Raw genomic sequence first — 24600 nt, 5'->3', positions numbered from 1 at the left:
GGAGAGTGGGTGATGCAGCATTGGCCCGCAGACTTGACAGATTCATCATGAAAGATTCGCTCTTTCATCGGTTGCATCATTACAAGCAATGGGTGGGCACGGGTGGCATTTCGGATCATGCGCCTATATATCTGGAAATCTAGGGGCCTTTTAAGAAACCAAAAGCCCCTTACAAGTTCAATCACACCTGGCTGAGAGACCCATCATACATTAAGATGATTTCTGATTATTGGATTGCTCATCCCATTAATGGAGCAGAATCACTTGCAAAAGGGTTCTGCAACAACCTCTCTGAGATCAAGCACCTCTCCATTAATTGGGCAAAGGAAAAGAATGCGCGGGAAACCTCTCAGCTCACCCATATTGAATCAGAGTTGAGCTCACTACTCGATGAACGGGGCCTGGGTTTCATCACAGCAGAGGACAAGGGTCGACTGATAGAATTGGAAAACAAGAAGGCTAATATTCTAAAGGAGCGCGAAGAATCCCAGCGATTGAGGAGTAGAGCTATCTGGCTAAAAGCAGGGGATGATAACTCGAAGTTTTTTCACAGCTATGCCAAGGGTAGAAAGGTGTCCAACACCATTTGGAAACTCCCCACTCCAGAGGGAGACATGGCTGACTCTTTTAATAAGCTTGCCCACCTTGGCATCTCACATTTCAGAGATCTTTACAAATGCCCCCGTGAAGCAAATCTTCCTGATATTATCAATGTAGCGAGACATTTTCCGAGATTTGTGAATGAGGATGATGCAGAAGAGCTAAATGCTCCGGTTACTTCAGGGGAGCTAGAAGGTATTTTAAAATGGTTCAAAAAAGATAAGAGTCCAGGCCCGGATGGATGGACCATTGAATTCTATCTGGCATTTTATGAAATCCTGGGGCAGGATCTTCTGAATGTCGTGGAGGAGAGCAGAACATCGGGATCCATCTATCACGCCATCAACTCGACCTTCATAGCTCTCATACCAAAATCCGACTCCCCATCTTCTTTTGATGATTATAGACCTATCTCTTTATGCAACTGTCTTTATAAGATCATTTCCAAGACCATTGCCAACCGCCTCAGACCGATTCTCTCCAGACATATTGCCCCTCAACAATTTGCTTTCCTCGAATCCAGACAGATTCATGAGGCCATTGGTTCGGCTCAAGAAGCCATCCATTCTATCTGGTCCAAGCATCTCAAGAGCATCATTCTCAAGATTGACTTATCCAAAGCTTTTGACCGTGTCAGTTGGCTCTATATTAAGATGCTTCTTATCCATCTGGGATTCCCCCACATATACATCACTTGGATTATGGCCTGTATTACATCTCCTTCCTTCAGTATTCTCATCAATGGCTCGGCCTCACCCTTTTTTCACTCTGAAAGGGGACTGAGGCAAGGCTGCCCACTGTCTCCTCTTCTCTTCCTGATTGTCATGGAAGGTCTCAGTAGGCTCATTGCCTCCGCAAAAAGGAATGGATATGTCAGTGGTCTCTGGATCTCAGATGATTGCTCTCTCACTCATCTACTATTTGTGGACGATGTACTCATTCTGTTGGATGGCAGCATTCAGGATTCCAGATCTTTCTCTAAGATTCTTCTTCTCTTTTCATCGGCTACAGGTATGCTTGCAAATCATACTAAATCTACTATCACTTTCACTCGCACTTCGGTACATGAATCACATTATGCACAACAGGCTTTTCCCTACAGCATTCACCCCTTGGATAGGGGCCTCAAATATTTGGGGTACTGGCTAAAACCTACTTGTCAAAGAATTGCCGATTGGGTTTGGCTGGTTACAAAGCTGGAGAAGAGACTCTCTGTATGGAGCTTCAGATACTTATCAAGGGCAGGCAGACTGGTGCTCATCAAATCAGTCCTGGAGGCCACCCCGGTCTTCTGGATGGCACTTGCATGGATTCCGCGGAACATTCTAGAGCGTATAAAACAACTCTGTAACAGATATCTCTGGAATGGCAATCAAGACAAAAGATTATTTGCCTGGATTAGCTGGAAAAAGATAGCCCTTCCAAAGAAATGGGGTGGATGGGGGCTCAAGGACCTTCCCCTCTTTGCTCAAGCACTTGCTGCAAAAATGGGCTGGTCACTGATGACAAGTCAGAATCTTTGGGCACAAATATCATTCCATAAATACATATGGCCTCAGAGCTTATTGGACTGGATCAGACTTCCATCATGGCAGGCGGCGGGATGCTCATCGATATGGAAGGCACTGATCCATTCCCTTCCCCTCATACGAGACAATTTGGTCTGGAGAATCAATGATGGCTCGTTGGGTAGGATTGGACAAGATCCGTGGATTGGAAGTGGGGGAAGACACATTCTGAATAGAGATCTCATCAGGCACCTACATGCACGAGATATCAGGGTATTTGCACACATCGCTGATCAACAGAACACAGATATTTTCTCACAGGCATGGAAGTCGGCACTACAACTCGACCTCCCTCCTCAATGGCATCAGGAGTGGCTTGATTATACCTCAGCATTATCTGAATCGCATATTCGAATCAAACAGGGGCCTGATGAATTAGTGTGGTGTTTGGCAGATAATGGTATATACTCACCAAAGCCTGGATACTGTTCCCTCATTCGGCATAAAAAACCTGATCTGTCAATGCACTGGTGGCGAGACATTTGGAAGCTTACGGCTCCCCCACGTACCAGACTTTTCTTCTGGTGTGTTCTTAAGGATATAGTCCCCACGGGAGAGCACCTTACCCATAGAGCGATTTATGGACCATCTTGGTGTATTTTGTGCAAAGAGGCATCGGAATCTACAGTACACCTCTTCCTTCATTGCACAGCAACCCGCTCTCTTTGGCAAAACATTTCCACATCTATTGGCTTTGCTGGGTCTTGGACTGGTGACGATATACAAAGTGCATGGGAGGATTGGAATCGAAGACATCAAGGATCAAAACTACTGAACCTCCCATTAGTGGTCAATTGGCATTTATGGAAGGTTCGCAATAGGTACATCTTTGACAACATGGCGGTGTGTTGGCCTCGCACAGAAGCTGGCATTATCTCCTCATACCTTGAACTGCCCGACCCTCCTCCCCCTAGGGAGAGACGCATCCAACCACCCCCCATCATAGACAAAATTGTCCCTTGGGCCTTCTTCGATGGGGCCGCGAATCAAAATGGCTATGGGGGTGGCTTCATACTCCACATCAATGAACACCACAGATTCAAAGTAAAGTTGGGACTCGTTGCGGGCACTAACAATTTTTTGGAACTCATGACCCTTCGCCACTTATTACATTTCTCTCTAGGACATCAATGTTTATATCTTAACATTTTTGGGGATTCAAAGAATGTTGTAAATTGGTTCAATCTTTCTACAATATGTCACATTCACACACTCAGCAACATATTGTATGAAACTCATACTTTTAAGGCAGCATTTAACCATATCTCTTGTATCCACATATACAGGGAATATAACTGCAGCGCTGATCAATTATCCAAGGAGGCCGCGCTACTTCCCAGAGGAGAATGGTTAATACTGGAACAGCGAGGGACTGAGGAATATCGCTATTACCACAGGCCATATATAGACCAACGATATCAGAGGGACAATAGTCCCTGATCTTAGCAAGGATTAAATGACAAGATCTGAAGCATAAAATATTTTGTTAAATCTTTTTGATATATATAGAAGGACACATTGATAATGGACCCTGTGTGGTCATGTACAGGCTTTTATTAACTAGACTGTTAAACTGTCTATATAAACAACATTTTTGTATTATCAGCCAGATCACCCTGCGTGGTGTATCTCGATGGACGGCACTGCTTACAACATATGCTACTGCATCTACAATATGTAATTTTCTCTATCTTAATGAAAATTACAGATTTTTCCAGTGGAAAGAAAAATAGGGTTTATAATATTAGTGTTTATAATATTGGGTTTAATAATAGCGTTAAATCCCTACCATACATCTCATAATTATAAATTTGGTTAATATATGCCTATTGACATATATCAACCACATTTACTAATGTGGTTTGTAGGGTGATTTAATTGTATGCTAAATCGTTGTCATTTAATTTGTCAACCCAAGGGTTTAGTAAAATTAGAAGCAAACCAAAATGTATGGGACCTCAGATGAAACTGTTGTAGGTAGTTTGTTTAGAATGGAAATGCATATTATAAATCTAAACTATTTTGAAAAGAAAAGATTCAGATCTATTTTATGAAAGCATATAAATGATTGGTCAATGAGATTAGTCTATTTTAGAAGACGGAGAAGAGGCTCTTGTTCAAGAGTCATGGCTGTCCTTCCACATTCCTTCTATAATAACATTTCCAAACATCTAAGAAATCATGATTAAATGTAACTATTAAAGCATATAAATTTAGTCTAGGAAAACATATAAGAAAGTGAATCTTGATTCTGTCGAGTCCTAGTTCATGGAGAAGAGGCTCTTTTCTAAGAGTCATGGTTTCCCTTCCACATCCAAAGTAATTACTAAAAGGAGATCAATCTTCACACAACAAAACATGGCCATAACATGAATTCATATTGAAATTATCTACAAGTATTTACAGTAAAGAAATGAGATGAACATCGAGAATTAAAACTAGTATATTCACAACTATAAACACTACTCTACAACAAAGTGTACTTAGCTTGGTATGGGGATCCTTCCATTCCTCAAGGAGCACACATGAACAACTATCAAACCTTAAGAATCAAGCAACACTCATAACTCATAATTTTGGAGAAAATGATATTATTCATGCTGAATGAACAATCATAAATATGGTGCTAATGAATAACTGATAACTGTTCTTTTCCTTTTAAGGATGCTCCTATTATTTATACATGAATTAGGGATATCCACTCAATAAATGCAGATCCCTTAAATATCTACTAGATCCATTCTTGTCTCAACTTATCCCTAAATACTAGATGCAAATCCCATGACACATCAAGATCTCCATGATATTTCTCCTTGGAATATGGTCCACCTCTTGAGATTAAATTGAAATTTGTGCATTGGAGGCCACATAAGGGTGCCTTGGAAGCTTCCAAATTACCTACATGTCATCAAATTAAAGCCACTTTTAGGTATAAGAAAATACATGTTATTTTTCTAACTTTTAATCATAAATTCACTCTAAATACATGAACTTAATACCTTTTGAAAATGTAAATGTGAACTCATGTAGTAATGATAATGTGGGTTTATGTAATGGTAATGTGATGGAATGAGGTGATAAAATGAGGATAAAGGTGAAAAATAGAGTGAAAGTGAATGTTAATTTTGCTGGCCCAACATACCCCCCAACTTAAGTTATTGCATGTCCTCATGCAATCTATTGCAATGATTCACTCAATCATGATTTAATCATTTTTAATTGTCTTGCTTTTATATGAACTTTGGTTGATATCGATTTTTTTAACTTTGCAAAAAAATTTCACAACTTTTTTATTTTTGCAAAGTGTTCTTTCTGAAAAGCATTCGATTGCAACATATTATTTTGGTTGGTTTTTGTGTGACAACCAAAATTTGATTCCTATTGGTTCTTACGTAGCAATACTTTTGTTGTTTTTGTGTTGCATCAAAAGACTTTGAAAACATTTAATCAACCATTCATTCTTCGATCATTATTTGAAAAACATGTAACGTTTGAATCATAAGGCAATAGTACTTGTTTGGAAAAGTATGTTGGTTAGGATGACATGTGCATAAAGGACATATATGACATACAAAAGGTGATAATGGAATATGAATGTGATATATATCACAAAATGTGAATATGAGATATGAACATGAACATGGTGAAGCATTTTCCAAAAATTATAATTTCAGTATTAAAATAATTATATGATAAAAAGCTAGAAAAGAACATACCTTTACTTACCTAAGTGGACAAACTGTGTATATGTAGAAAAATGTAGCTCTTGCCATTGAATCATGGAATGAAGAATACAAGAATGTGATATGTGTCTTGGTTGCATACATGGTGGATGAATTCATGAATGCGGATCCTTTATTACTGCCACTGAATCTATTCCAAAGTACAAAATACTGTTCAATCTGCTACTGAATCATATAGTCTTCATGTCGTCCCATATCATGTCACAATTCTTCCCATGTGAATAAATGTGTCGATGTCGAACATTGAAAGAAGTCATTGGATTACCGACCATTGATGAATGTTGTTAACCAATGCCAGGCAAACTCACCATTAATGTCAATGAGTGCCAAAGTATCCAAGTACATCTTGCAAAGTGTGAATAGATGAGCTGATGTCGAGCCACTTGCAAGATCCAACAAACAAGGGACATTAATGTATTCCCATTGTTCTTTGGCTAGAAAACTTGCCATTAAAGCATGCAAGCCTCAAGGTACTAATAACGACTCTAGTTTTTATCCTAGATAAGGTGCTGAGGTCGATGGGTCAAGACTTGTTGAAAGGTGGTCCTTAAGGAATCCCACATCAGTCAACACGAGTTCGTATGACATGATTGGTAGGACTATAGATAAAATATGTCACAGTCAAACAGTTTTTATGATAAGGAAAACAAGGCAATGTAGAGAGATGGATGGTTTATTCGTGAGGCAAAAATATGAGCTTAAAAGAAGGCAAAAATTTATGCGACTCAGAAAAGTAGACATTTATGAAGTCATGATGGATAAGGCAATGAATAAGTGGACTCCAAAACAGATGACTGATGAGGCTTTGAAGGAGAAGTGTGGGTAAACATATCATGACACAAAAGGTTTCTGTGTAACAGAAAATGTCATGACATATATGTAATTAGCTCCTTCAAGCTTTCAATGATGAATGTGATTTTTGGAGATCACATCTGTATGAACTTGGATCCTCTGCACACCTGTAAAAACTTAGTACAAATCCTGCATTAAAACTGTGAGAGCTTTTGAAAGATATAAAATGAAAGAATGAGTATGAATGCTTAGCAACCAAATTAAAATGAAATGAATTTTTTTTTCTTGTTGCCTTTGAGCACAAGTTCTTTTGAAGTAACTTCAAGAAAGCAAGTTAGCATAAATTATTTTCAAAAGTTATGAAATAACCATTTGCACTTCTTCTTCTTCTTGTTATTTTTATTTTTTAATTGTTTTGATTTTTTTATTTCTTGTGATTTTTTAATTTTTATTTTTTTTAAGTGAAATAATCATTTATTAATAAAATTCACTCCATCAAATATAAATTATAAATTAAATTTACAAATTGAAAATAAAAAATGAAAATCTAAAATGATCAAACCTAACAACAACAACAACAACAACAACAACAACAACAACAACAACAACAACAACAACAACAACAATCTAAATTAGAATAAAACTAACCATAAAGAAAACCAAAACTAGAAATAAACTCAAATAACATTAAATACCAATACTAAATATAAGAACAATACTAAATATAAGAACTTTTATTAAAAGTAAATTTACACTAAATTAAAAATAAAATATGATTAATACCAAACTAATTTTAAAATTATATTGAATTAAAGTAAACTAAAATTCAAAATACAATATTAAAACTAGAAGAATAAAATGAATTAATAAAACTAACTTAAGAACTAAACTAAAACTACAAAAGTTAAACCAAATTAGCCTCTTTGTTTGCCATTGCTTGTGCCAAAAAGTCCTCCAGCATCACAAGAGCCTTGATATACAAGCGTGGAACCTGGTCTGATTCCATGACACGAATCACTTTGTCAAGTTGCTTTTATCGAAACTCTCCTATAAGCTGACCCAGTCATTAATATTCAAGGCATTCTTCATTTGATCGACTGTAAGGGACATCCCTTCAAACCCCTTGTCCTTTGCAGATCTGACAACCCTACGCTGATTATCAGAATTCTCACTGTGGCTTGCATTTTTTCTTTTTTGCAGATATTTATTCGATCCAACAGCCACGACACGAGTTTCACCTCCGCCAACATTCTCCTCCTCTTCAATTTCACTCTCTTCTTCTGCAGAGTCGCTATCACCCTGGGTACAGAAACGGGAAGCCATGGATGAAACTTGTTCCAAATGTCTGCTGAAAACTTCAAACTGAATGAAAGAAACCCCAAAAAACTCTGATCTTGATTAAACGCCCGACAGAAAATGATAGAGAGGTTTTACAAACTCAAACTAACTCAACGATTTTCCGAATCTCAGGTCTCCGCAGATAATTCTTGCGAAGGAGCTCCAAAGAAGGGTGATGTAATATATCTTATTTGCAACAAAAATCCTTGTAGAAACTAAGCGTTGGATCCATTTTCTGATCTGGATCTTGTTCTCGAATTATCAGATTTCTTCTACCGAGTCGATGCCAGGTATGACATTGATTTTCGCTACGCGCCAGCTACCAGTCGGTGATATTTCTTCTCTATTGGGGCGTGACTGCGTAGATTTTTTTTTAAGTGGTTTGGAGCCAGATCACTTCACCTACATGGCCGATTGTCCAATGAATTCTGGAGCTGGATATTGCGGTGGAGCGACACTGTCCCGTGTCAAGATTAGTTCCAACGTCTTCGCTATTGTATGGTTGCATTTTTGTTCATCCCAGCCTTGTCTTCCAATGCCAAAGAGATATTCATGTGGTGGTTATGCACTGCTGGAATCTTCAGAGAAATCACTCCAAAAAGAATCGACCCTAGTATCAGCGTAAGAATCTTGATCCCGCAATTACATTCCTTTTTATCTGCTAGCCAGGATTTTCGCACCTGCAACCAAAAGAAAATCTGAATTAATAATATCGAGAATATACAAAAATGTAATTAATGTGGATCCAGGGACGATGGGTGAGATCTGGATCCTAGATTTGGCATTCCACCACTCCACGATGAGCGGATTCGAAATTTCCTTGTGCGATTTTCTTGAGATCGGAAATGGATTGGAATTGCAATTTTCTTGGCTTAAGATCTATTGCATTTAATCAAGGATTGGGGCATTCAATGACGTGAAAGTAGATCCCGAGGGCATGAATGTGATTTTAACATTTCTTCTAAATTCAATGGAATTCAAGTTGTTTATGGAAATACTAGAGTTGGAATCAGAGCGATTATCACAATCTTTGTGTCTGTGACAACAAATTCATTTTGATTTGCACAACAGCGAGAACAGTCCAAAAAATTCGTCGAACATGAAACAAACCCATACCACGCTGAGGTTTCAGAAGCATTACACATCATAGAGTACCGCAATTCAATAGCAACAGAGTTTCTCGAATTCGTTGGTCAGATTTAAATGACATGAATAAAACTTCACAATTTTGCAGGCTCCAATTCAGCGTTCAGTGTAACGTCGCAGATGAGACCTTGGAATGGGCCTTGGAATATCACAATGTCAGAATCGTTTCAATGCAAAATGGTCAGCATAATAATACCTGTAGCTCGATCTATAGCATAGAGGGCTTTGCCAGGCTCGAGTCACAGGCGAGATCATACATTGGTATTGTCTGATTATAGCAATGGCAGAAAGGCTTGTACTGCGTCCAAATTAAGTCACTTCCGTTGTCCAGAATTGCAGAAAAAGATGAAGGTGGCGTACCAATCGCCATATTCATGATAAATTCTCCATTCTCTGCATTCACACCTTTCCTACGTTCCACTGCTCGTTTTGGTGGTGTTACTCATACGTTTCTTCCATTTTCGTTGATACCCCCACATTCTTTCTCTGTGCCTGCATTCCACAGAGCGTTGAAGAAAGAATATTTTTGTATTAATTGCAACAACTCATCCAGTCACCTGCTCATGCGAATTCCTCTTTTTACGAATTTTGGATTTTACGTTCTCGAATTTCTTTTCTTATGTTTTTTTTAAACTAAACTAAAAAAAATGGTTTATTTTGTATTGTATAAAAAACTACAACAAAGAAATTAAATCCTATGCTTAACTTTTTTAATTTCATGTTGTTGATTTTTTTTAAATCAAAAACTTTAAAAAGAAATTAATTCTTTTTTATAACTTTTTTTATTTATTTGTTTTGTATTGTTATTAAGAACTAAAATTTTAAAAATAAATTTTTATTCTTAATTTTTTAAAATTTTTATGTTGCAACAAAAAAAATTAAAAAGAAATTAAATTTATTCCTAATAACAAAAATATTTTTAGAAGGAATTGAATTTTATTCCTAATTTTCATATATCTATATATATATCTAAATTAAAATGAAAATCTTTAAAAATAATTTGAGTTTTATTCTAGTTTTTTTTAATCTTTATGTTGTTTTAAAATCAAAATTTAAATTTTATTCTAACGCTAAAACAATTTAGAAAATTTATTGATTTAGAATGAAGAAATTTTTTTTTTAGCAAATGGAGACAAGTATATTGCAAACCCTGAAAACGTTTATAGAAATCTTAGTTTCAGATCCTCGAGATCGTGCAAAAGCGTAGGAAGAGATCATACTTATTCGAGATGGATATGATATGAATAATGCGGCATAGGGATTAGGAAGAGAGCATACTTGTTCAAAGTGTGCCTAGTAGTCTCGGGTTCTGACCCCATTGCCACATCATCCTAGGGATAATACTCCGACAATTTCTTTTGATGCTCCCCTTGAGGCTTTTTAGGTACTAAGCTTCTAGGATCATCTGACTACAATGATCTCTACACTTTCAACAGTCCCAATTTAATAGTGGACCCCCCTCCTCCCCGTGATGTCACCATGGGGGTATGAATTCATGGTTTTGTGACTAGTTCCACATGATTGATCCAATGGCTTGAATCTTTCCCACAATATCTACGGTATGCAGGGGCCCAAATTTATTTGGTACGGAGAGAGGGGGGGTCTTATATTGGATCCCTACCATTTTCTCACTATTGAATCTGTTCCATCTATTTGAACATGCTCCATAGAACTCCATCCTGAGTAAAATGCACCATGTGACCCACCCTCTCGGTGATATGATCTATGGAGGATAAGCCCCTTCCATAATGGATCCATCGCTCCACACATCATGCTATGACCACGAGGGTTAGACCATTCAGTGGGGCTTGGTGCTTAGCCCTAACTACCTCCCTTCTTGTCACATGGTGTGTCATGTGGTTGAGGGTGAACACCCATGGAACTAAGTTTTTGAACAAGCGCAACTGTCATGTTCATAGTGTACACAATAATTTTCCCCTGAGCCCTTAGTTATGATTTTGGTAAATAACCTCTTGACAAAACTTAGAACATCAAACAAACACACACACACACACACACACACATATGCACACTGTTCACTTGAGACCGTGACTTAGAAAGCAAGGCCCTCTCATTATTTCTCTTGCAGTAATTTAGTTATGAAAGGTCATTCACTTGTTCACACATAGGTCATATATACCAATTCAGGAACTCGGGCCAATTGAAAAAATAACCATTTCTGAAGGAAAACATTCAAGAGAGTTACAACACAACAAATTTTCACTCCTAATTATCAACATGTGCCATTCCATAAAACAAAGACTAAATATACCAACATGTCAATAAAAATAATTTACCCATTTACAAATATTTCAATCTCTTCCTGTCCAGGTAGGCTTAAGTTATTTCAAGATTACCAGATCCATAAATATTGATCCATTTCATAGGAAAAGAAAGCATTTCATAAATCCTACACATAAAATAATGGCACTCTTGTTCACATAGGAAACAACACCCCAAAATTAACATGTTATTGTTTTAAAACAATAAACAAAGAAATAAGAGGCACAAGCATAGAACATGGGTATATAATTATATTATAAGAGATCTAGCAACTAAGGGTGGTACTTGAACTCTCCACTCAAAAATAGACAAGCTATAGCAATAGTTACGTGTACTTTTCTCCCCCGAGCTAAATTTCTAGTGCTTGGGATGGAGTGATTCTGAGGTGAAGCTTCACCAATATTATAGATGAGACAGGATGCCACAAGGCCACTCTACCTTCATCCACTAGCTACACAAGCCTTCACTCAATCTTTTCATACATAAATAACATCCATGCTATGATACCACAATGAAAAGAGTCTATGCTCACCTTCAGGAGAAGAGAGTCTGCATCAATGGAATGTTCATCAGTGGAAAAATTGTTGGTGGGTAAGAAATGACATCTCTAGGTGGTTCATTAGTGATTCATGCACCATAGCTTCAACCCTAAGCAAGCTCATGCTAGTTAAACCAACCTCATAAGCACCTAAGTGTCTCCTCCCAAACCTGTAGGTCATTTAATACATAAGCTTCCTGTGGGCTCTTATGTATTACAATAAAGCCACTGATCTCTACAATAATTTTACTAGGCGAGCCTCTATGAGGGTTCTTCAGTTTGTTCCAATCTCTCCAAAGCTTTTGTTCTCTGAGAGCTTATCATTTCTCTCTCTGTTTTATCACCTCCACCATTGGAAGAATTTTCTTACAACATTCTCATTATGTTCTCTCTTTTTGTTTCTTGTGTGTATGTATGGAGGGTAATCATAATGTGTTCTTCATTTTTTCCATTGTCTTTGTGTGAGTGAGAATGAGCGAGAGTTTGTTCTTTGATTTGTATGACTATCCATCTTTTTCCAAGAAAAATATTTTTTATCTATTTATCAAATCCATGCAAGTTAACTCCCAAGGCATCGTAGCCCATGTCGCCTTTAATATTTTTTCCTCTTCATGCTTGTTGTTGGGGCTTAAATCACACCTAAACCTATCCTCTTATTTTCAGTTTAATTTAGTGCATAGTCTAACAATTTAAAGCCACTTAGCCAACTTGGAGTGTTATTTAAAATAATCCATTCCTCAACAAATCTCCCTCCTCAAGCTACTAGAGTATGTATCCCTTTCTCTCAATGTTTACATAATTACAATTTATTTACAAATGGAAAATATTAACTAGGGGATGCCACAACTTGGAAGTTTCCTTCTAGTTCCACTTTAATTAAATTTGAATAAATAACATGGTTACGGTCATGCACAAACATTTTCAATTTTGACACATGAAACACATTATGCAATTTTATGGTAGTAGGCAATGTAAGCAATTATTCAACACATCTTATCCTATTCAAGATCTCAAGAGGACAACAATATCTGACTTTAAATTTAGTGCAATGCCCTAACATCAATGAAATTATCTTTGGTTTCACCTTTGTAAATAAATGCTCCCTCACCCTAAACTCCCTTAATATTATACTTTAATACATAACTCTTTTGTTTATCCTATTTTTCCTTTAAATTATACCTGATATTAACATTTCTTTTCCATTTTTTTGAGGAATTCTAGCTCAAGTAATACTATGTGTACCATATTATCCCAATTAATTGGAGTATTGCACTTTATTTCATAGAAAACCTTATATGGCTCATTTTGAATCAATATTGATATCCATTGCTTTATGCATATTTCTACAAAATTAAAGTAATCCTCCCACTTAGATGCATTTTCCATTACATGTGTCCCAACACATATTCAATCACTTGATTCACTCCCTTTATTTTCCCATCCATTTGTGGATGATAGGATATATTAAAGTTCATGCTTGTACCAAAGAATTTTAATAATACTTTCCAAAATTCTAATGTAAAATTTGGATATCTATCTAAAATAATCTCCTTAGGTATCCCATACAACCTAGCAATCACTTTGAAGTTATTCAAAACACTTCCTTCCTTATCGATTATTTATTTCAAGTAAAAAATATTCCTCTATTAAAATGTTGTTTTTTTTAACATCACTTATAATTGATTCTCTCTTACTAGTTGTGGTACTAACATTAAGTGTTTTCCATGGTTTTCCTATGACATTGAATAAATAATAATCACATCTAAGAATACAATGGAAAAATTAATAAAGTGATTTCTAAATATTCCATTCATTAAGAACATGAAGTTAGTTGCTTAGTCCAAATGTCATCCACAAATTCTTAGTGTCCATACCTACTCTTTAAAGTTGTCTTACTAATGTCTTCCTCATGTGTTCTTATATCTAATGGTATGATAACCTCATATCTATCTTCAAAAATATATTTTATCCTCTTAACTAATCAAATATGTCATAAATTCTTGGTAAATGATATTTATTTCTCATAATGTTCTTTTTCGTTTGTCTAAAAGCAATGGATACCTGCAAAGTCAAATCTTTGATCTTCGAGAAGAGAATTGGTGCTTCCGAAGGAGAAACATTTAGTCATAGATACAACTTCTTTAATAATGCCTCTAATTGTATTTGCAATTGTATTAGTTTAGGTGAGATAATTTTGTATGGAGTCTTAGATACTAGATTAGCTCCATGCATCAAATTAATAGATAAATAAAGATCTTTTTTGGTATTAAACCTAGAACCTCCCAAATGCATTGGCATATGCTTGGAATAATGGAAAGTCCTCAATATTTTGGCTTAGACACATTCATGTCTCTTGAATAGGAGATGTATACAACTAATTCCATTTCATAAAGCATAAAGTTTAGTTGTAAGGATGAATAACCCTTATTAGAAATGGTTTTGGGAATGCCTTTTACATTATTCTTTTTTCCTTCTTTCTCAATATAAGTAAATTCTTGTTATTGCAATATAGGATAACATGACACGCTTTCAACCAATGCATTTCAATAATAACATCATATTAACAAAGTTGTATTACATCTAGGTTTGTAATAGTGCTAACAACATCCATATCTAATAGGTAGCCTCAACAATTTCATTAATTTTCCTTTTTAGTTCTAGTAGCCATTTGAAAGAACCATAATTTCTTGTGCATACTCCTTTTCAAATGAAATATTTCAAAAAAATAAGGGAAATGTTGATATGAATTTCCTCTAAATCAATCAAAATCAAAATTGGTTGATTGGTAATCTTACCTTGAACATTGATCATGCGAGACTAAAGGCCTATTTGTAATTTTCAATGATGACATATATTGTTGGAATGTTTCTACTCATATCTTCCACTGCAATTTCCTTTTCTATGTTGCGCATGTTCCTCATTCCACCTTTGATGGAAATGTCTATATAAATGATGTAGTTCACATCCCAACTTCTTATTGTATTTTTTACACTTTTTCCTTAGTATTCTACCATTTTATACACACTCTAAGTTAGTTGGATTTGTTAATAGCCATTAGGATTGTTTATGAAGTAATTAAGTTGAAGTCTCTTCTTCTATTAATATTTATTTCCCTTTTTATTATATCTCTAGGACATATAAAACTATGTCTTGTATTTCCTCTAGTCATACAATTTTGGACTTCCTAATTATCTCTTAAAGATTCTTAGGCTCATCAAAATATGTTTTATCATTGTAGAATATTGGAACCATCTTAGGAATATTCGAATCTTTGTGTTCTTATATTTAATATAATTAATATCATTCATTAAATCTATTTTTTTTTCATATTTTTCTATAGTTGTATTTCCGAAATTGAGCTTGAAAATTTCCTACTTCTTCTTATCCTGGTAGTGTTAAGAAATGTATTATTATTAGATCTAAGACTTTTATGATCCATTATATAGATATAAGTCTGGATTTAAGTGTAGATATTATTCATTAAATACTAATATATATAAAAAATAAATAAACATTTCACCTACAAAAATAAAATTAATAATATTATATTAACATATATTAAATATTAAATTCTTAAATGAGTTATTATTATTAAGATTATTATTAGCATTAAGGTTAAGGATTTTAATAATAATAATTTAAAGTAATATATTAACTCATCAGTAAAAATTAATATATTAAACTCATCAATAAACATAATTATTCAAAAATCTACAATTAAATATTATAAAATCAAACCGACATTTAGCCGATCCTTAAATCTATTCTCCTCATAACTATTTATATCCTTCAAATAAGATCTTCTTATTTCATCATTCATAAAGTCTTGATGATGGATCCCCGTTGGGATTTGAAACGTTGACGAAAAAATGGTTTGTATTGTGGATTCTCCGGTAACTAAGTCAAAAGATATAAGTCTTTTGGATTAATCACATCGTTAGGATTTGGTCGACGAGCCAAGTAATGTGGTTCATCCTCAGGACAAGGTGAGAAATCAATCGATCTGAAGGAATAACTAGCATCTATGCATCATTGCTCAGAGTTAGTCATTAAAAATTAGTCGTTGGTAAATTCGCTACTGAGGAAGTTAAAATATTATTTAAGAAAAATGGTGAGGAGTTATCTGTTCAATTATTAGATATCTAGTTAGAAACTAGTTGTTATGTAATAATTAATTATTTAATTTCGATCTTATAAAATAATAATTTAATGATATCAATTTATGTAATAATATTATATAAAAATAATTAATTTATATAATATTATTTGTTAGGGTTGACTTATTAAATAGAATATATTCATTTGAAAACTAGTGGTTAGGAATAATTCCAAATCAAAATATTTATTTCATTATATTTTAATAATAGTTTATAAATATTATTAAATTAAAATATTTTATTTCACTATATTTTAATGATAGTTTATTAATATTATCAAATTAAAATATTTTATTTCACTATATTTTAATGATAGTTTATTAATATTATCAAATTAAAATATTTTATTTCACTATATTTTAATGATAATATTAATAAATTATCATTGAAATATAGTTAAATAAAATATTTTAATTTAATAATATTTATAAATTATTATTAAAATATAATGAAATAAAATATTTTAATTTTGAATTACTCCTAACAGCGAGTTTTCAACCGAATATATTCTATTTAATAAGTCAACCCCTAAGAAATAATATTATATAAATTGTTACCATTAAATTATTATTTTATAATATCGAAATTAAATAATTAATTATTACATAACAACTAGTTTCTAACTAAATATTGAATAATTGAACAGATAACTCCTTACCACTTTTTCTTCAACAATATTTTATCTTCTTCATAAACGAATTTACCAACGACTAATTTTCAATGGCTAACTCTGGGCAATGATGCATTCATGGTATTTATTCCTTTAGATCGATTGAATTCTCACCTTGTCATGAGGATGAACCAATTAGTTGGTTCGAAACGTTGATCAAATCCTAACGATGTGATTAATCTGAAAGACTTATATATAAATGTATTATTGTTAAAATACTTCCTTAACCACTTTGAAGAAATGCTCCTTCCATTGATGTTCTCAACTTGACCCATATGGTCCCACCAAATATAATATTACCCCCGTAGGTTATATTTAACATTCTATACTCTAGCTTGCATGAATAATTATGCAATTAAAATTATTTTTTATTCCAAGAAACAAATTTTCAACATCCTCCACCATCTTGCTTTCACCATTAAACATGGGTAGCTTTATCTTCATGAGTTGTCCTTGCAAATGTTTTTTTTCATACCTTCTCCTTTAATAGTTGAATTGGGACACTTCTAGGATACTCTATGATTCTTCAGATGAATATGGGTTCCTCATTAATTGTGTTGGTGACTAATGATGTCTTTGAGATTTGTTAGCACTTCTTCAATGGTTAGATCTTCCATGGTCTTTTCTCTTCTATGTATTTTTCCTTCTTCCTTATACCTTAAAAATTATTAACTATTTTTTTTCGAATGATATAAGCTATATAGTAGCGAGCTATTTAGTTTATTTTTCCGTTCTTGATATTTCAACATCCTTTAATTGTCACCTCTACATCTTTGTACTTATATTTCAAGCTCCTTAAATTTCTACCATCTCTAATGTCTTCATTATCATTCTATGATTGTTATGATTTGTGTCTTCTATGTTCATGATTCATGCCTCTGAGTTATTCTTCAAGGATATCATGTCTTTTCCCATCTTCCATATCTCCTCTTTAATAATACTCTACAATTATATTCTTTACTTTTTCATGTTGTAGTTATGACTCTACAAGAAGTGCCAATACCAACAAATTATTAGATACATCTCAATTCTAGGTCTATAGCATTTTATTTCAAATGGTGGTATTTATGTACATCAATTTTATGAAATCAAGGCTACTAACCTATTTCTTCTCAAAATTTTGAAAAATCTAAAGAATTTCTCAAATATCCATTCCATGAAAAATATTTCTCTAAATTGGCCTTCTAATGACTACCCCAATCCCAATTTGGGTTTATTAATTGATATTTATGTCTCTATAGAACCTTGTTGCGTTATGGACATTTTCTCAAACATTTAGCCCACTAAGTACATTTTCCCAAAATTTCCATAAAGCTAACTATGAAATTTAGGCATTTCTTTATTTCCACTTCCATAAGTTAATCAAATATTTTAGAAACATATAAATATAGTAATTATAGTGAATTCACCCTTTCAAGCTTCAAATACATTTTCCCTTGGTTATTATCATGGATAAATTTCATCAAATGCTAGTCATAAAAATTGCAATTTCTTCATATACAACTATCTTTTGGCCCAAGTAGTCCATTGTTGTAATTAGTAGGTCTAATACCATATTGTAATATATCAAAAACCCATTATGCACCTTGAGGATATGGGGTATTATTAACCACCCAAATTGAGACCAATTTTCTATGGAATGAAACTCATTGTTTTATTATTAACTACTCACAAAAAATAGTCAGGGAAGTACACATATATGCAACTAAATGTAAACATTAAATTATTCATGAAACAATAAATTAGAAATGTAGCATAATATAACTAAATAGAAAAAAATAAACTAGAAATTAAAGAAAACAATAACATAAAGCTTCACAATTCAAGAAAATTTCATAGGGATTTTCAAGAACACTTCTTTGGAACTGTTGATAAACTAGCTATAGAAGATGGATGTTCCACCCAACCATAGGGATTTTCAAAACACTTCTTTGGAACTGTTGATAAACCAGTTATAAACGATCAATGTTCCACCCAACCATAGGCTTTATGTTGAAACGTTTCTCTTTGTGATAAAGACCTTCCTTGAGGTAAGGCAACGAATCCATAAAGGCCAACTCTTCCTACAGTTCTCTCTAATTTTTCTCACATCCCACTTGCTAGATGCCCAAAAAATAACTACCTCTACAAAAATTCCCAATCTATAACGCCCTTCTCCATTAGCTTTCACAACCAATGAAATGAAATTCCCTTCACTACTAAGCAGACATTAAAGTTATTCCACTTTCGTCTAGATATTTAGCATTAGTAAACTAAAACATATCACTATTAAAATTTCAAAGAATTATCAACTAAAATAACTTCCTAAATCATATTTTTTATAATTTTATATAAATATAAATCTCACTTAATTTATGGCTATAAATTCTATGTGAAATACTCATGATAATTTACTCTAACATAATTCTTTTAAACAAAAAATACCTTGCTAATTAAATTCAAATTTGTAATAGGTTTTAATTTTCAACTGAAATCAACCCTTCAAACTCTCTTCCAATTTATTTCTTCATATAATAATTTGATTTCATGATAAAAATTAAATCTTAAATTATTTGATTTCATGATAAAAAATAAATCTTAAATTGTAGAGCATATCAATTACATAACCCTCCCTTTTGAAAAGGGTCCAATAATTGTTGTTCAATAAAGTCACCTTACACATCACCATCCATCCATACATTTTCTATAAGTGAACAAAAAAGTCACCTCATGCACTGCCATCCATCCATATATTTTCTAGAAGTTAAGTCATCATTGACATTATTTATATTCAAATTCCACCTCACACATACTTTATATGAAGAAGATGGCCATCTCTCTTTTCAAAAAAAATTGTTATTAAAAAAATAAAAAAAGTGTAGTTTAAGCTTACAAAAAACAGTAATCTCTAGATTTACAAATTGGATTTTATATAAGCATCATAAAAATAGCTTTTAGCTGGATGGAAAAAACCAGAATTACTACTATGATTGTTGGAGAAAAATAGTCGAAAGACAGTAAAACTGTCCGATATAATAAATAAAAGACGCCTGAAAAAATTGTAAGTGAAAAATGTCCCGTGATAATATTGTACGTTGACTTAAAATATCTATAAGTGGAAGAAAAATAAACAAGATGAGGTAACATTAGACATCATAAATAGCTATATATTCCATGCTTAAATCTTCTTGCCAAGTGTTTGATATCTGAAAGGAAGTTACCATCAACCTAGAGGGTTTGTGTGAGCATTATGGATGGTTGTTCCATTAAATTACTCATAATATATTATTCCAGGTTCCGTTTGGAGAGATTTTTTTGATAAGCTTCTAGCGGTTGAATTTAACTTTGTGTAAATGTGCTAGAAATTGATTACATGTAAATCCTTCTTTTTCTTTTCAATTTTCCTCTTCCATGTTGCAAGGTTCTAAACATCAATTTCTGATTTCCCTCCTAGCCAATCGATCAGAGACATGGAATCCCCAAAAATTTGAATACTTTGTATGGTTTTTGATGAACCTATGAACATAAGAACTTAGGTAGCAATTAATTATGCTTTAGTATTTGCACCAGTTCCTAGACCAACTCGGAAGAGCATGCTTTTATCTTTTGCCATTTTGATCATGCTTCCCCCTCCATAATATTTTTCTTGTGCTCCACCATCGAAGAAACCAATCAGATATTCCTAGGGCAGTGAAGGGAAGTATATTCTTCTCAAATTCATTTGGAATTGTAACTGAGAGGATTCCTTGTAATGAGATACAAACCTAACATAGAGATGGAGAATATTTAGGTTGGAGTTTTTGAATATTATCTTGTTCCTTAGAAGCCACATACCCCATGCCACAAATATAGGAAGAGAAAGATTAAATTTAAATTTTCCCACCTAGAATTGAAGAAATTCCACAAAGGACATTTATGTAAGATGTTTTATAATGCCTAGTATCTTCAACATCATTTGCCAAATTTTCTAAGTAATTTGGTAGCCAATAAATATGTGATCAATAGATTCATTCTTATGTATACAAAGACAACATTGGTATCTAATAAATATGTGATCAATAGATTCATTCTTATTCCTACAAAGACAACATTGGTTTGGGCCCATGAATCCTTTTTTCTGCAGGTTTTCCTGGGCTATAATTTTGTTTTGTAGCACTATCCATGGAAAGCATTTGAGTTTATTTGGTATTTTCCAATTCCAAATATTGTTGTTACACCATCTAATATCTTATACAATAATTTAGAAGGTAGTAGAATTGTATGCCAAATTTTCTTTAACCCTACCCACTTCATTGTCCCAACTCCATACCCGTTCGTCCTCTAATTCATTCAAGAAAAGCCCATTTAAATTTAGCTATTTGATGAAGGAGTTCCACTCTTCATCCAAATATTCTCCCAAGTCTAAATTTGAATACTAAAACCATTTCTCATATAAGAAACATCATTTAAGAAAATAAAGCCTTTGGAAGTCAAAGAATAATCAAATCCGCTGAAACATTATAAACACAGTTCCCTCCTATAAAGAGGTCCTTGTCTAATATCACTTTTTTTCCATCTCCCACCCTCCATTCTAACAAATTGATGAGGAAGGGAAAATAATCCATACGTGTCGTCTAGACAATGGAACACCTGTTGTCATGTTTTTTTATTATTCTTCTGAGCCAATCCACTACCATTGTGCCTTTAGATACTTCTCCATAATCCATTGGCTCCAAAGACCGCCATAAAAAATCATCTCCACGAGTTTTTAGGTCTAATACTTTGCCAAACTAAATAATATTCTTGAATCTGCATCCTCCAAAATATTTTGGTTTGGAAAGGGAAGCACAATTGGAAAGGTGTGTCCCTTTTTTACTCCTTTTGCTAGTCCACCTCATTTATTCACTAATGAAAAAATTTCTCTATATATGGAAAAGTGATAACTATAATCCAAAGGATTAATCATCTAAATAGTTGATGAGTCTAACTTAATACGAAGAATTCATATTCATAAATTTTAACCCTCTAGGATTAAAATATGCACATAAAAAACTATATTGCTTACAGAGTTGATTTGAAATGTTTGTAAAATGAAATTAAAATCGATAAAAATAAATATAAAAAATGAAATATTTTAAAAATTATGTAAAAGGAAAGATATATTTTAAAAATATATTATTTATTGTAAAACATTATGATGATAATAATGATGATTAATATCTATTAAGATCAAATTCAATTTATTTGACATTAAGAAGCTAAGTGATTATTTGGAATTCTTTAAAATTTTGTTTATATGTTAAAAAACACTTAAAAAAATGTTCCCAAATCATTATAGTTTTAGTTTTTGTGATTTAAAAGATTAACAATGTTGGTATTCAGAGAGATTTTAAAATAAAATATAATCTAGAGATATGCTAGGAATTCATAGAGATGTATATTATTATGTAAAAAAAAAATCATAAAAAAAGATATTGATACATATAACAATCTAGAGAAATCTAATATATTTTTTTCTTAATTTATTTATTTTTGTGTGGAAACATTTTTCTTAATTTATTTATTTTTGTGTGGAAACAATTCAATGGACCAAAAATACAAAGGATACCTTTGTGCTATCATCTATGATATATTTATTACCAAGGTGTAATATCCCAATTTTGTCCCTTTAAATGTTTTGGGTACAACAACATGAGTCAAGTTATATGAATGAAACTATGTGTAAATAATGTAAATATGTCAGTGTCAATTCGCATTGTGGACCTCAAGGACAAGGATTAAAAAGTGAATGTCTAGACAATTTTTTTCAGCTAATATGATTTCTTGGTACCATAGCTACACTTTCAAATGTATTATCAAAGAACTTAAAATTTGTTTTCAAAGTTAAAAAAAAAGGTCCAATGTTGGATACGATGGAGGACAATGGGATATGAGCCCATTAAAGATGTAACATACCCAATACCCTATGTACACTTTGAGGATATGGGATACTTTTGTTAACCACCCACACAAACTCAGTAAAGAACTAAAATAAGTGTTATGTTATTAACTAACCGATTTGAGTGGGTTTGACACTACATATTCATACAACCTAAATGCAACCTTTAAGGTACTCTTAAAAACCATAAATCATAAATGGGGGATAACACAAGAAGTCAAAAGAACAAGTTGGAAATTAATCCAAACATGACATAACTATAACAATTCAATAAAATTAAGAACACTCACATGTTTGAATTGTTTACTAACTAGTTGTAGAAGATGGGATGTTCAAACTAACTATACAATTTTTGTTACATTATTTCTCTCTATAATAGAGGCTACCCCAAATGTAAGGTTATAAATCCACAAGGGGTGCACTCTTTTTATGGTTGGCTCTAATTACTCTCCTCAAAGGCCACTTCGTGGGGTAACAATCATGTACAAAAACTCTGAATCCACACCCCCTCCCCATTATCCTACATAAAAAATGGAATTGTATCCCCTTCTCTTCTTAGTATTCCCTTAGGCTATCCCACTTCACTCTAAGGATCCAACAAAGGCTAGCTAGGAAATGTCGTTATTTATATTCTTGGGAATTATCAACTATAATGGATTTTTCCTTAATTAAATCCAATAAAATTATCTACAACCATAATTATCTGTAAATTCATGGTTTTAGCTTTCAGAATTTGAAATTAGTGTACGCGAAATAATTTGCTTTAAGTAATTTCTTGAATTCCCTAGCTAAGGGAAGTTTGTAAGGTGAATTTTTAACTTCTAGTGAGGTCATCTCTCTAAACTTGAATATTATTCCTATTCAAACTTTCCCCTTAAACCTTCAACATGCAATCCATACAATAACTTTGAATAATTCTTTTTGTGTGATGGACCTTCTAATTTCCCTTTTAAAATTTCAAAAATACAACCAAAAGCCTATATATTTAACTATCAACCAAGTTTCATATGGAGCTTGTGAATTGTCATGCACTATCTATGCTAGTACAATCTGTAGTTGTAGTATTCTAAATGCATGTCATAGGGCAAGATTTTAATATTAATTCACAAGTCACTAGAAGAAATCCACACCAAACTTGCAATCCAAAATCACTCTTGAAGGAGAGTAAAGAGCGCACTTTGAAGTAAATTAAACAAACTTGGAGGAAAGTAAACACACTTATAGAAAAGTAAACATACTTGCCATAAATGGTGATTTTTTCAAGTGTTTTAGATAATCTTGAATTCTACAATGGAAATGCACATGAAATGTAGTAGCTAACAAATTTGTAAACATGCAAAAGTTATAAGAAACTCAAACCAAGTTATGCTAGAAATAACCACACAAATGAAATTTTAATTCTAGATAATAAGGTAAAGGGTTTCTCATTAGATGGGTTACTCTTGAATAGGACACAGTAGTGGGCCATGTAGTGGCATCCCTAATGGGTAGACATATGTGAGAAATAAAGTGAGAAATCCATGCTCTGTAGTCTTAAGTAGTGTGGGAATTATATCCATGTTAATGAATGAATCCAAATATCCACTCCTATTTATTCAATCAACCTATCAAGGCTTTTTATTAATACTAGGATTATTTTTATGGCATCCTACCTTCACTACCCATGATTTTCTCAATATATTTATAAGCATGTATTCATACGAAAATTTTCCTACATTTCTTTCTTTTGAAGGTAAGTGCTTTTTACGTTAAAGAAACAAATTTATTTCTTCTAAGAAAAGGCCGATTATTTATTCTGTTAAATCAAGTACTGTCATTCTCTTAAGAAACTTTAAATATGTTCTAATTTTTTGGAATTTTTTTCTCTTC

General features: G+C 33.1%; 1 protein-coding gene across 1 annotated transcript; it reads left to right on the top strand.

Annotated features, from left to right (window-relative positions):
* The first annotated feature begins 215 nt into the window (after positions 1-215).
* LOC149236980 (uncharacterized) lies at positions 216-3608 on the top strand. Its single transcript, XM_089369099.1, has 2 exons — positions 216-773; positions 888-3608. Exons 1-2 carry the CDS (start codon positions 216-218, stop codon positions 3606-3608), a joined length of 3279 nt encoding a protein of 1092 aa, XP_089225225.1.
* Positions 3609-24600: the final 20992 nt, after the last annotated feature.

This window comes from Pinus tabuliformis, chromosome 8, assembly GCF_031772625.1.
Source record: "Pinus tabuliformis cultivar Carrire ecotype Pingquan chromosome 8, CPIR1, whole genome shotgun sequence".
Taxonomy (NCBI): Eukaryota; Viridiplantae; Streptophyta; class Pinopsida; order Pinales; family Pinaceae; genus Pinus; species Pinus tabuliformis.
The sequence above is the reverse complement of the archived record's forward strand: the minus strand, read 5'-3'. Positions and strand labels throughout refer to the sequence as shown.